Genomic DNA, 13,945 nt, shown 5'->3' with positions numbered 1-13,945 from the left:
GTCTAGAGCTAATGAGTCCGGGTGACAGCCCTGAAAATCCTGGCCACCCGTTTCCAACATCGTCATGGCAACAGAGCATGTTTATTGAGCTCTTGCCATGGCTCAGGCACCTGCTGGTGACACTCAGGGAGATTTCAGAGTCTAGGGTCTCAGGGGCTGTCAGTGTCCAGGTGAGCCCCCGCTGTGTCCCAGGGGCTGGGCCCTGACCTCCAGGGTGAAGGACACTTTGTCATTGGACTTCCTGCGCAGTGCACCCTCTCATGGCTCCAGCCCTACCAAATGATGTTTTCACCCCCTCTTCTGGCACCACCAGCCCGGGGTTTCAGGTAGACTCCGAGACACCCTTCTGTCCCTGCCTGTTGAGTTGACCTGAACTGGGATCTGAGCCAAGGCAGCTCCCTCGCTCATCCCACGCTCACCGCACGCTCACTGTATCCCTTGCCCCCAGCCAGCTGCCAGCCCAGGGTCCTTGCATACCTCAAGAGGCTTCCAAAGTAGGGCCAGGGAAGCCTGGGGCTCAAGCTTATCTGTTCACAGCAATCCTGCCTGGGAGCTCAGAGGAGAACCCACCGTCAAAGGGTGAGATCCTGCCTTGCTAATTCAGAATCCCATTCCTCTTTCAGTCCCCGGCATTAGCATGATGTCAGGTACAAGCACAGAGGCCAATAACCCTCAGGACTGCTGTTTCCCTGCTCAGAACCAGGCTGTCACAGCGCTGACGAAGAGCTGCTGGCCCACAGATCCCATGGACACATGCACGGGGTCTTGGAAAGACCTTCCCACAACACCTCACGTGCAATGTGACACAGCTTGGGTAAGTAGGGAGCTGTCACCCTAAGGCAGACTTCCTCTGCGCCCCAGTGGAGAGAGGCTCCTGTCTGTTTTCTGTCCCCTCACAGTCTGCTTCCTGGAGCCAAGATGCACCCAGGATCCCTGACTTCCCCATGGGAGAGGAATTTCAACAGGGCAGGTATAGAAGTCTGGATGCTCTCCCTGAAGTGTGAACGCACTGCAGCAGCCACCGAACCTCAAGTCCAGCCTGGGCTCTGGTCCCCTCCTCTGACACTTCTTGCTTTACAATGTATTTGTTTTTTTTACAAAGCAAGCAAGCCCTGTGTCCCCACCTCCGTCCCAGATGCCTGGAGGATAGGGAGGAACCTGTCTCTTTGCTTCCTTGAGTCTGCTGCTCTTCTCCCATTCGTGAATGGCTGTCATGAGCCGGACTGATCTGGGGGACCTTATGTTAGTAGAACTTCACCATTGCTTCCACGCCTCCCATCCCTTATTGGCTCCCATCTGTCAGCCAAATTGCTCCAAAGCTTGTTTCTTTCTCTTTATTGGCTCAGTGCAGTGCATACAGACTGACATAGCTGAGTGGAAATACCTTGGAAACGGCAAAATAAAAACAGACAATTGGTTGATAGTAGAACGGGAAGTTTCTGAGCACAGAGAGGCAGGACAGGGGCTCAGGCCCCCTCTTCAGTGGGGCTGCGGCTGCTTTGAGGCAGTGCTGGTGGCTCTTCCAGATTGGAGGAGATAACTCAGAGGGGACAGTGGGTCAGAGAGTCTGTTTTTGTCCTGTCTTAGCTGGCACCTATCCTGAAGCTCCTGGTTTTTATTGTTTTGCTTGTTTTTGCGCCGGGATCTCGATCATGTAGTTCAGGCTGCCCCAGAACTCACTCTGAAGCCTCAGTTGGACTCAAATACTCAGCAATCCTCCTGCTTCAGCCTCAGTGCTGCCTCAGTGCTGGAATTACTGGCCTGTGCCACCGTGCCTGGCATAAGGCTCCTGTTCTTTACCACCTGGCCGCAGCAGGGCATGGTGGTGCATGTCTGTAGTCTCAGTGCTGGGGATGCCGAGGCAGGAGGATCACCATAAATTCGAGGCCAACCTGGGCTATACAGTAAGTTGAGGAACTATATATGAGACCCTGTCTCAAAAAAACAAACAATAAAGAAAAAACATCTGGCTTGAAGGACACTGGATGGTGAAGGCCTCTGCTTGGAAGGAGTTTCTCAGGTCTGCCATCGGCTAAACCTGGGCTATGCTGACAGAGTTCGCTTACATCAGGCCTCTGCCACCCTGGCTCCTTCCTCCACAACACTGTATCATTGATTGGGCTGCTCCGTCCAAGCTTTTTATGGCTGGTATCGATTGCTGCTTTTATTGGCAAAAAGCACATCAAAATAAAAACAAACCGAAGTGCTGGTGCAAGGAGGGAGAAAAGTGCTTTGTGTGTGTCTCTAGGGCTGGGACAAGACTTGCTCAGGGACCTGGTGGTCAGCCTGGTCCCTGGGCTGCTGCTTTTTCATGCATCTCTGCAATTACCTAAGGATGTTTGTCTGTCTGCTTCTCACAGGGCGGGCTGCTGTGGCCTCTTCCCTACATACCTGGAATGCTTGGCTCTCCATTCACGCCAACCGACAACCAGGTAGGGCTCTGCAGAAAGCAGTCATTTCAGGGTTAGGCCATCAGCCACACCTCTCTGTTCATTCTGCACATAGCTGCTGCAGCTGCCAGTCATCCCAATTTGGGGTTAGGGGCTTGGTTCCAGAATGGCAAGCAGCAGCAGCAGCTCCAGCAATTATTCTTACCACATAGCCAGAGAGCATCCACTGAGCTGTCCCATCATGTTCAGTATCTAGGCCAACGCTTTTAGCCAAGTAGTGCTATATTATCAAGCTTCCTACCATTTACAGATAAGAGACTGGGGCTAGAGGTTGCTAAGTGGAAGATAAGTATTGACATTTGGGCTCAATTTCTGCATCTGTAAACTGAAAATAATGCAGACTACTTAGGGCTGCTGGCAGGATTTGAGAAATATTACATATGTGTTTACTTGCTTATTGCCTGTTTTCTGCTATCTACACTATTAATTCCAGTGGGCGAGGGCTTTGGATTGTTTGCTACTGTATTGTCAGAGCCTGAAACTAGTGCCACAAAGGTTCAATAAACTCTTGTGCCTAAACTGGGTGTGGGGGTAAATACCTGTAGCCTTGTAATCCCAGCTACTGGGGAGGCTGAAGCAGGATTACACATTTTTTTTCTGCTCCATCTTTGAAGTTAAGGATTACACATTTGAGGCAAATTTGGGTCTTCTTTTGAGATAATTTTCCTACACATGACTCACGTTGTTCCTTCTTTATCGCAGAGTTGTACTCCATCGTGTATGTATGTGGGCTTGAGACCATAATGTTAAGTGAAATAAAACAGACACGCAAGCTTAAATATTGCATGGTTTCTCTTATAGGAGAAACATGAAGTATAAACAAAGAAGAAAATAAAAGCCAGCTAATAGGAAGTCAGGAATAGATCTTTTGCAAGTGGGAAGAAGACTAACAGACAGAAGGAGGGAAGAAGAGGATGTGAGAAAGAATGAAGATGCGTTATGGCCATGTACCAATTGCCCAATCTAATCTTTATGTCCTGCAAACATGTATCAATAAAAACAAAGAAAAAAAGTAAAGAGTGCTTCCTGGGTTCAAACTCCAGTATTCCCAAAAGCAAAAACAAAACACTGGTGCTCACAGAGAAAGCACAGAAGGTAAGCCTAGGCCAGGCTGGCGGGGATATAGCCTTAGTTCGCAGGCTCTGCCACCCGCCCCAGGCAGTCCCTGACCCACGGGAGCTTTGAGCAAGGGCTGGAAATGGGGGCCGATTTCTGGCTGGTGACAAGGTCAGCAAAATCCCCAGGAGTTGCAATGCCAGCCTCAACCTCAGGTTCCCTTTTTCTAAATCAGGAAATGATTTTCATCCTCCTTAGCTGAGCGGCAGAGAGCTGGGGACCGAAGAGACCGAGATCGGGAAGCAACCCAATGAGCAAGCGAAACTGGGGAACAGGAAACTGGGCAGAGGAGCGGGGACAGCAACAACGACAGGAGAGGACCCAGACGGGACGCACCAGCAGGCAGAGGACCCGGCACCAGCACGCATGCCCACCCGCGCCTCCCGCACAGTGCCACCTTAAACACCCAGGCCCCCTTAAGGGCGGGCGCCAGAGCCGTGCGCCGGGGCGGGGCTTCCCATGCAAATGAGGGGCGTGGGCCGGCGGGAGGGGCGGGCGGGGCGCTGATTTGACGTCAGGCCCGCGGCCCGGGCAGTTGGCGCGGCGGCGGCGGAGAGGCAGGAGCTGCGGCGCGGAGCCGGGCTGCGCGCGCGGGCGGCAGAGCCGAGCAACATGGCGCCGGCCGGCGGGGGCGGGAGCTGGGGCAGCGGGCCGGCCCGAGGGCGCCTCCTCCTGGCGGCGCTGGCGCTCCTGTGGTTGCGGGGGGCCCGGGGCCAGGGCAGCCCCCAGCGAGGCGCGATCCTGGGCATGAGGCTGGCGAGCTGCAACAAGTCGTGTGGGATGAACACGGATGGCATCATCTTCGTGTCCGAGGGCAGCACGGTGAACCTGAGGCTGTATGGCCAGAGCCTGAGCGACATCTCCAGCAACCTGATCTCTTTCACCGAGGTGGACGACGCCGAGGCGGCCGCCCACAACTCCACCACCTGCCCAGAGCTCACCAAGGACCTGGTGGTCCACCAGCTGGTCAACGTGAGCCGCGGGAACACGTCCGGGATGCTCGTGGTGCAAACCAAGTTCCTGCGGAGGAGCGAGAGCAGGAAGCTATACGCGTTGTGCACCCGGGCGCGGGTCGATGGGCCCTGGGTCAGGTGGACCGACAAGGACTCACTGCTTGTCATGATGGAGGAGCACGGGAGGATGCTGCCCCTCTGGCTGCACATCCTTCTGGTCATGGTGCTGCTGGTGCTCTCGGGTATATTCTCGGGCCTCAACCTGGGGCTCATGGCCCTGGACCCCATAGAGCTGCGCATCGTGCAGAACTGCGGCACTGAGAAAGAGCGGAAGTATGCCCGCAGGATCTTGCCCATCCGCCTCAAGGGCAACTACCTGCTTTGCTCCCTGCTGCTGGGGAATGTGCTAGTCAACACCTCCCTCACCATCCTCTTGGACAACCTCATTGGGTCCGGCCTTGTGGCGGTAGCCTTCTCTACCATAGGCATTGTCATTTTTGGGGAGATCTTACCTCAGGCGCTGTGCTCCCGACACGGGCTGGCCGTAGGTGCCAACACCATCGTCCTCACCAAATTCTTCATGCTGCTCACCTTCCCCCTCAGTTTCCCCATCAGCAAGCTCCTGGATTTCGTCCTCGGCCAGGAGATCCGCACCGTTTACAATCGGGAGAAGCTGATGGAGATGTTGAAGGTGACAGAGCCCTACAATGACCTGGTGAAAGAGGAGCTGAATATGATCCAGGGGGCCCTGGAGCTAAGGACCAAAACGGTGGAGGATATCATGACTCAGCTCCATGACTGCTTCATGATCCGTAATGACGCCATCCTGGACTTCAACACCATGTCGGAGATCATGGAGAGTGGCTACACACGCATCCCTGTGTTCGAGGGCGAGCGCTCCAACATCGTGGATATTCTGTACATCAAAGACTTGGCCTTTGTGGACCCAGATGACTGTACTCCCCTCAAGACCATCACCCGCTTCTACAACCACCCGGTGCACTTCGTCTTCCACGACACCAAGCTGGATGCCATGCTGGAGGAGTTCAAGAAGGGTAAGGACCACACAGCTCGCTGATCACATGTCTCTGCAGCCCCTCTCCTTGTCCTGTGTGCTTCCCCTCTGCAGGTTTTAAGGGTGTGTGTCACACTGACCTTTTGCCCATCACTGCCTTCGACTTCGAAGTGATTGGTACCAGGCACAGTTCTTAAGTGTCCACTGACTCTGAGGTCCTGCACTTTGTGCTCCAGATGCATCAAAGTGGGAAAAGACACACTTGCTCACTTTTGGAGACAGAGCAAGACCTCAGGGAGCAAGACAGAGCAAAGCCAGCACCCAAAAAGAGGCCAGTGGGAAAGGGCTGAGCAGCGGTGGAAGCCTTCACAGGAGGGGGCATTTGAGGAGCATTTGAAAGATGGTCAGCCTGAGTGGGGAGAAGCCACAGATATGCTCATGTGTGGACAGGTGACATGGATGGTACATTGGCCTCGCTGATCAGCAGTCGGGGGAGAGAGGCAGGAGTGTCTGAGTCCTGGTGGACAGTAAGTTTATTCTGAGCATGGAGCCCTGGAAGGTTTTCGAGCTGGGGAGTGTGTCATAGGAGCTCTGAGCCCACAGAAGCAAAACAGGGAGGTCTCCGAACAATGCCAAGTAATGCATTCCGCTATTCAGCAGAAGCGAGCAGATTAAGTTCGGTGATTGTTCTGTCTTTCCCAGGCGCCAGACATATAAGCCTGCCCCTGTAGTCTGCGGGAGCTGTACTGGCCTCACACTGCCACATGCTTTCTTCTCACGTGTGTTCCTGGCTGCTTCTCGGGTGGTTAGAGGCCCTTGGAGGCTTTGCTCCACCCGCAGCCTCCAAGCCCTGGGCGCGCACCCTGCCTTTCCCTTCCCTTCCAACCAAACTTTCCTTCCACCTCTGCCACCCAGAATGCAGTAAACAAGCCAATTATGGAGGAAACCCCTCCTAGGCTGCAGGAGGTGAGGAGGCAGACAGTCATGGTGGGGTGTGGGAGCGCTTTAGAAAGGAGTGGGAGTGAGGTCCTGGCTTCTTCAGCTCAGTCCCAATCTTCTTTCCGTGGAAGAGCTGCTCAGACAGAAGCCGCTTTTCTTTCTTCACACTGAGCTACGTTTTATTTTGAGTCAGAGTCTCTTTAAATCAGTGAATTCCCCAGGCTGGGCTCACACTTGCCCTCTTCCTGCCTCAGCCTCCCAGAGTACAGGGTTAGGTGTGTGAGACCACCACCACCACACTTTGGATTCTAGCTTGGAGCAAGCCCAGGCTGGGTTCTGGACCAGAGTGAAGGACAGCCTTGGAGTGGCTCGGGGAGGGAGGAGTTGGTTTGGTTTGAAGATGCTGAGGTCCATGTTGAGGCAACTGTGGGAGGTTATGCCATTCCTTGGTAAGTTTGCCAGGCTAGATCTCAGTAGCAGAGCTGAGGGTGACCCAAGGACAATGAGCGCGAGCAGGAGACAGCCTGGCAAAGACCTCACTGTGGAGACTGGCTGGCCATGCCTGGTGGTGCTGCGGGAAGAGCTTGGGGGTGCAGACCCAGGAGCTCACTCCTCCCCGGCCCACCTCACCCTCATCCCGGGACTCTTCTCCCAGTTTTCTGTTTGGGAACCTGCTGAGGACTCTCAGAGCAGCTTCCTCCCTGCTCACCTCTGTGGTCTCAGGGACGTGTTGAGTGTCACATCCGCCAGCCCAATGGGATCTGGATCCACCCAGTGTGGACTGGCCCCTCCCAGTATGGGTGGGAGCGTCCTGGGGCTCCGTAGGGCCATCCTTGGACTTTTTGGTAAAGAAGTGCTTTTTTATTGAGCTGGGAGAGAACTCAACAGTGCTGAGGCCAGAGCTCTGAGCCCAAATCTCCTGACTCACCTTGGAGTCTGGAGTCTGGGGGATGCTGGTATTGCTCTTGGGCTGAGCTGAACCCTGCAAGGGCGCTTGTACACCCCAGGAAAGGCAGGCATGGTTGGCCTTGGGCCATCCTTTCCTGCTTCCCAGGGGTTTTGGAAGTTGTCAGTTGCCACACAGGTCCCTCCCAGGGTGGTCTTTCCCAGGTCTTTCCATCTGGCAGCAACTTTTATTCTGAGGCTGCCCAGCCTGAGGCAAGCACCTCCAATATATCTGCAACTTAAAAAGATTTTCTTACAAGTTTTGTTGTTGTTGCTGTTGATTTGAGTCAAGGTCTTGCCGTGTAGTTCAGGCTGGCCTTGAACTCATTGTGTAGCCCAGGCTGCTCAAACTCACGGCGATCCTCCTGCCTCCTGATCTTTACAAGTTTGCGGTTTAGAAGTCTTTCTTTTTTGTTAAGAAAAAACAGTTGAGCAAGTTTAGTATAGCCAGTGTGATCCGTAGCAAGCACCCAAATCAGGCTCCCACCTCTGGGTTAGCTGAGGGCTCTGAGCCTGGCTCTGTCAGAGCACTCAGGCTGCAGGGCTGCCGTTCTCTTTTAGGGCCCTTTTGTCTTCCTTCCCCAGCCAGCATGATGAGCTCCCGAGAGTAGCAGGGCTGCCTTGTGCTCCCAGGACTCAGTGCCTGGCAGAAATGGGTCTTCCGGAAATGTGTGCAGAACAGGTGAGTGGCTGGCAGTGGGTGGTGACTCTGCAGCCAGTGTGGTGGCTGTGCTTCCTTGAGCTCACCAGGACACGCCCACTCTGGGTCCCCAGCTGTTCTCTGGCCCAAAAGTCAGGGTGCTTACTCTTTCTTCTTTGTGCTTGCTTTAGTGGTCACCTTAGTGAGGCCTTCTTGTCTCTCTGTTTAAAACTGCTGGGCTTACAGGTTCAGGCCCGGAAGACCAAGGATGGAAATTTCAAGCCCAGCCTGGGCAAGTTAGCATCCTAGTGAGACCCTGTCTCAAAGAATAAAAAAGGATCTAGGCCTGTAATCCCAGTACTTGGGAGGCTGAGGCAGGAGAAGCATTGCAAGTTTGAGACCAACCTGAGCTACAGAGCGAGCTCAAGGCCAGCCTGAGCTGCATAGTGAGACCCTGACTCAGAAAGACAGTAATAAAACACCCAAAAAACAGTCCTGCATCCTCCATTCCACTTGACTGTCCCCATCTTCCCCTCCCTGTGCCCATTTCTGCTCTCCTGGAAGCTCGTCGCACGCTCTAGCATCTGTGGGATTTGCTGACTGGCTGTGTCATTGTCTCTTCCCTCCCACCAGGGGATCCGGTCCAGAGCTTCCTTCTGTTTCCGGATGCCTCTGTAGTCCCACCATCTGCTCTGGGCACATAGTGAGGCCTCAGTAAAATGTCACTGGTGAATAAGTGAAAGAGTGACTTTTCTGCTAGGGAGCAAACTGTTCCTGTCCCAGGAGTGACAGCACTCCTATCATGTATGTGTGTTAAGGATCCAGAGTGCCGTGCTCAGGTCCTTGTCCCCATGCCTCAGTTTCCCTGCCTACAAGGTGACCTCCCTCACTAAGGGGCAAGCTTCCCCCAGGACAAGGCAGGAACCGAGCCACCCCTGGCTGCAGCTGCCCACTGACTCCACGCAGTGAGCCGTAGGTGCTTATCAAGCCCTGTGCCATGTGCAGGCGGACACCTAGGCTGGTGCCACAGAACCTCAGGAACAAGAAACGTGCCAGTTGAGCAGAAGCTCCTGTGGTCTGACCCTTGCCCTGCCTCTAGCACCACACCTGGGACTGTTTGCACGCAGGGCGTGGAGAGGTTGGGTCTGGGTCGAGTGTGCCCTGCTCTCCCGGTCCACTTCACCTTCGCCTCTACTTCTGATGCCTTTGAGACCCTGAAACAGGGTCACATGCGCTCCCCGCGTGAATGTGGTGGTCCTAGAGGTTGAGTCCCAAGCCCTGTATGGAACCCACTATCCAGTTTCTCCGGACCTCTCCTTCAGGGCGTTCCTACCCGCCCTGGCCAATTTATCTTTTCCCACCCACCTTGTAGCTGGCTTCTCTGCTGTGTGGGGCTTCAGGTCACACCCCACCCCACCAGAGCTGGGTTTAAATTCCACCCGGCTTGGTCATTGACCTAGGAGGTGACCTTGGCCCTGTTGCTGTTCTCAGCAAGCTTGTGGGATGTCATCTGGAGGGAACAGAAGGCCAGAAATATTTTTATTCCAAACCCCTCCCAGTGGGGTATGGTGGCACATGCCTGTAATCCCAGTCCTTGAGGCTGAGTCAAGAGGATCTAAAGTTCAAGCCCAGCCTGGTGAATTTAGCCACCTGAAACCCTGTTCAAAATCTGAGAAGTAATAATAATTTTTAAGAGAGGCTGGGTATGTAGCTCAGTGCCAAGAGCTGGGTTCAAAACCTAGTTTCAAAAACAAAACAAAACCACTGTCAAACTGGGCATGGTGGCACATGCTTATAAACCCAGCACTCCAGGAAAATGATGCAGGAGGATTTCAAATTCAGTTCCAGTCTCAATAATTTAGTTGCTTTTCTAAGACCCTGTCTTAGAAAACAAACAGAAAACCCTCTGCATTTCCATCTGCATCACATCAGATTTTCCTGCAGACTTCACTGTATAAAGTCAAGGAGATCACGATGCTGCATGATTTTCCCATTCATTTCTGGTTCCTGTGACTTCAGTCGCTGCCCCAGGCAGGCACTTCTGTCCCCACCCACCTGTCTTCTTATTCCTTTGTTCAACAAATGTCTCTGCTTCTGGCCGCCTGTGTGTCAGACACTGCTGTATTGGGGATAAAAGGGCTCCATTCAGACTGCTGGACCCTGCAGGAGCCACAGTGGGCCGAGGCAGGACATCACATGAAAGTTAGGGCCAGGAAGTAGCTGCGTACCCAAGAGGTGTCCAGCCTGGGATTTGGGTCCATGTTGTCACTGCATTGCTGTAGGGAACGGAGGCAGTTTGGTCAGGGCATCCTCACCCTCTCTCAGGGTCTTCCAGATGCAGTGCTGTGGACACTAGGGCTCCTCAGCTTCAATTCTGCCCTCAAGCCTCTTGGGCATTGTGCTGCGGGGCACCCTAGAGGCCAGTGGGTCCTGTGAGGCTGCCTGTCCTGGACCATGACAGGGACGGGCCCTGGGCGGGAATGCAGAGGTCCACACTCCCGTGGGTGCAGGAGGGAAGCCAGCCAAGGTGTCAGCACCAGCTGAGAGTACTCAGGACATGAAGAGGTGGCCAGGACACCGCCTGAGGGTGCCAGCTTGGAAAAGCCTGCCAGGCGGGGACAGTGAAGTCCAAGGTGCCCAGATGAGGACAGTGCAGCAGCTGGCGGGTGTCCAGAAGCTGCCAAGGCAGGTGCTTTTGAGAGTGACAGTGGCTGCTCACTGCAGGATGACATCACCAGGGCAGAGGTCCTAGCAGAGCAGCCAGCAAGAGGCTGTTTAGACTGCTGTTCGCTCGATGCTGGGTCCGTGTGTGCCCTGCTGGCACTATGCTGTCTTCGAGTTGGTGCCCATCGAGGAACTGGGATGCAGAGCCATCTTGCCAACCTCTTGGTGACGATGCATCCAGCAGTGGGGAGATGCCACCTTCATCTAAGCCCTCTGGAGAACTGCTCGGCCCACTGGGCTTGACTTTCCAGAGTGTTGGCTTTTTAATCAGGAAAGTGGCTCCCATGTTTCCTTGGCTCCTGTGGTCAGCATGGGGCGCACTGGACAGAGGTTTCACCCAGACTCCAAAACTCCCAGGGCTGGCCTGCTGGAGCTTGGATATCAGGAGGGGACCTTGAAAGGAGGCTTGTCTTGTCCCCAAAGTCTTAGGAAACACTGCAGTGAGGGGACAGTTCAGCTGGACCTCCTGGGAGCCTGGGCAAGGCCTTGTCCACCTGCTGGTCTGGGCGCTCTTAGTCCAGAGCTGTCAAATGGGAAATGAGCCTGTGGGTCTCTGTGCCAGCTGTGGGTGACAGTGCTGCTGTCTGTTGGGACTGCTTCTCACCCCTTTCTGGAGGGCTGTTTTGGGTTCCTTTGTTGGTTTTGTTTTGTTTGATACAGGGTCTTGCTGTGTAGCCCAAACTGTCTTTGAGCTCCCAGCAGCCCTCTTGTCCTGGCCTCCTGGGCGTGGGGATTACAAGGTATACACCAACATCCTGGTCTCTCCAGAGGGGCCTTGAGACGCAGATGCCTGTGCCTTCTCTCTGCTGGTCCCTCCTCCCTGGTGCTGTCACACATACAAGCCTGGCACAGCAAATACCTCAGGCATCTTCCAGTGGCAGGTGACCCACTGAACCTGACATCCATGTCCCATCCTGCAGCTTCCATGTCCCACAGGCCTAGCTGGTGGGCATGCTTGTCACTCGACACTCACTGAGTCCTGGTGCCCCAGTGCTTGTGGGGAAAGTGTACAGGAGGAAGGGTGAGCTGGGCCTCTGGCCCTGTCCCAGTCCCCAAACCCCTTTGCTGTCCTGGCCTTGGGCATGTTTGAGTCTCTCGGCAGAGCTTGCCCTGAGGACCTGGGGGTTACAGGATTTCCTGGAGTCCACTTGTCCCTGGGTGAAGGGGATGGTGGCCGCTGCTCTTCATCCCACCCCTTCTGTCCTCTGAGCCTCAGAGACTGGGCTTCTAGGCCGGCCTGTCACATGTGTCCAGCACCAGGGTCACCCCGGTGCTCTCAGGAGGCCATGCCAGGACAGCCTGTTGGTCGGGCTTTGAAGCAAGATGAGAGCCTCTGGCTCATTTCGTAGCCTGTCATCTGGGCTTCTTTCTTAAATTACTGTTTTGCTCATTAAGCGATATTCTCTTAAATTAGTGTCTTACGGTTTTCTTCTTAGGTGTTAAAAAAAAGGCAGCTTATTGTCAGAACTTTAGAAAACATACAGAAATCTTAAACAAAACTGCGCTTGTAACCAAGAGAGGCAGATAGTGATACCTTCTTTAGGAATTCACTCTCATTGTTTTAGTTTTACAGATCTTGCCACAAATAGCAGGATCAACACCACTTTCACTTCCTGGCCACCCTCTCAACCTGGAGCCACCCTGAGGCCTGTCACAGTGGTGTCATTGTCCAGGATGGTTCTATGGCCTGCTTGCTGGGCCAGTGGAGATCGGTTTTGCAGATCACTGCCCTGATAAGCAGTGACATCCTATGCCAGCCCTGGTGCCCTGGTGCTCTCGGGAGCAGCCTTTGCAGGAGAAGTTTGCAGGGAGCTGAGCCCTGAGGCCAGGTGTATATGGCTGCCCTGTTATGATGGAGTTAAACCTGGTGGCATTGGTGGATCCCCAGAGGTTAGGACAACTACAGTGCTGTAGGGCTGATTTCCTGTGACCTGGGCAGGGCTCTCGAAAGACTGGTTCCCCGGGCTCTGTGGAATGCCTGGGCTCTGGCCAGCGGGCTGCCCGGAGCCTCCCCAAGGAGGAGCCTGTCCACCAGCCTGGCGCTGCCGCACCCCCTGGCTGCCCTCGCCACCCTGGATGGATTCGTGTGTTTGCCTGCTCCCACCTCCCCATCTGCACAGTTTTGAACTCCTGCTCACACGTACACACACAAACAGCACACAAGCTTGCACACACACGTGCACACCACATCCTGGAACCCTGCTTTGAGCTTCAGTATGTCCCTCCTCAGGCCTTCCTAAGAGTTGGAAGTCAGATTGCTTGATTCATTGATTGATTTTTTTTTTCCAGCCAGGGTCTTGCTGTGTAGCTTAGGCTGACCTTAAACTGTGTGGCCCAGGCTGGCCTCTTAACTGGAGGCGATCCTCCTGCCTCAGCCTTTGGAGAGGTGGGATTGCAGGTGTGCACCACCACACTTGGAATAAGTTGGTTTAAAAACAAGCCAGTGCTTGTTCAGTGGAATGCTCATATTAGTCACTGAGTCCTGGGCTCAGAACTGTTTCTTTTTGGTGACTCAGCCTTCCGCCTGGTGACCGTGTCTACATGGAGGGCTGTGACCAGGACTAAAGTCAGGCACACAGGACCTTTAGCTGTGTCCAGCACCATGTAGTCAAGCAGTAAATGGTGGCTATATTAACAGTTGCTGTGACTGTTTTTCCCAAGGTGCCCCCTGTGGGCACTGACTTCTGCTCGTGGCACTTGATTCTGTGATGGCAGTGGCTGCCGTAGCAGATGGCCTCTGCTGTGGGGGTCTTCTGTGAGGCCCACAGACTGGGCTTGTGCAAGACATGCAGGGAGGAGACAGGGGAAGGTCCCCGGCATCCGTTTCTCCTGCAGATTGGAAAGCATTGCCTGCTGGTCCCCTGGCGGTTGCAAGAGCGGAGTGTGACACCTGCAGCAGGGCCGGACAGACCGCAGGTCTCAGCCAGCCCCAGCCTTGTCTGTTTTAGGGTTCGCCAGCCCAGGCTCCTTCCTGGAGAGTGCAGTAGAGAGGGAAGAGACCAGAGGAGGATCAAGGGGAAGACTGTCAGGGCCTCCATTACCCAGAAAGCCCAGCCCTAGGACAACACTGCTTCTTTAGGCGGGAGCTGCCTGGTAGTGGATCCCGTCGGAACCATGCTCCAGCCCTGAGCACATTTCACAGGCTGTGTCCCCGAGGAGGGAT

The 13,945-nt window shown here is 54.4% G+C and overlaps 1 protein-coding gene and 1 long non-coding RNA gene across 3 annotated transcripts in view; both read left to right on the top strand.

The window, feature by feature from the left end:
- The first annotated feature begins 636 nt into the window (after positions 1–636).
- Positions 637–3,704, top strand: LOC111757281 (uncharacterized). The gene is made up of 3 exons (XR_002791652.2): positions 637–814; positions 2,361–2,432; positions 3,252–3,704. It is a non-coding gene; the product is annotated as an uncharacterized LOC111757281 (long non-coding RNA).
- Positions 3,705–4,099: 395 nt separating this feature from the next.
- Positions 4,100–13,945, top strand: part of Cnnm4 (cyclin and CBS domain divalent metal cation transport mediator 4) — a 36,669-nt gene continuing 26,823 nt past the window's right edge. The window contains exon 1 of one of the 2 annotated variants that reach the window (XM_013154489.3): positions 4,100–5,574. In XM_013154489.3, coding sequence (XP_013009943.2) covers positions 4,179–5,574 — 1,396 coding nt within the window. In that variant the 5' untranslated portion in view covers positions 4,100–4,178. The remainder of the gene's footprint in view (positions 5,575–13,945) is intronic. The other variant, XM_003471715.5, reaches the window with a different exon arrangement.

The sequence above is a fragment of the Cavia porcellus genome, unplaced genomic scaffold, assembly GCF_034190915.1.
Source record: "Cavia porcellus strain 051 isolate PalLab524CR breed Dunkin Hartley unplaced genomic scaffold, mCavPor4.1 scaffold_18, whole genome shotgun sequence".
Lineage (NCBI taxonomy): Eukaryota > Metazoa > Chordata > Mammalia > Rodentia > Caviidae > Cavia > Cavia porcellus.
The sequence above is the reverse complement of the archived record's forward strand: the minus strand, read 5'-3'. Positions and strand labels throughout refer to the sequence as shown.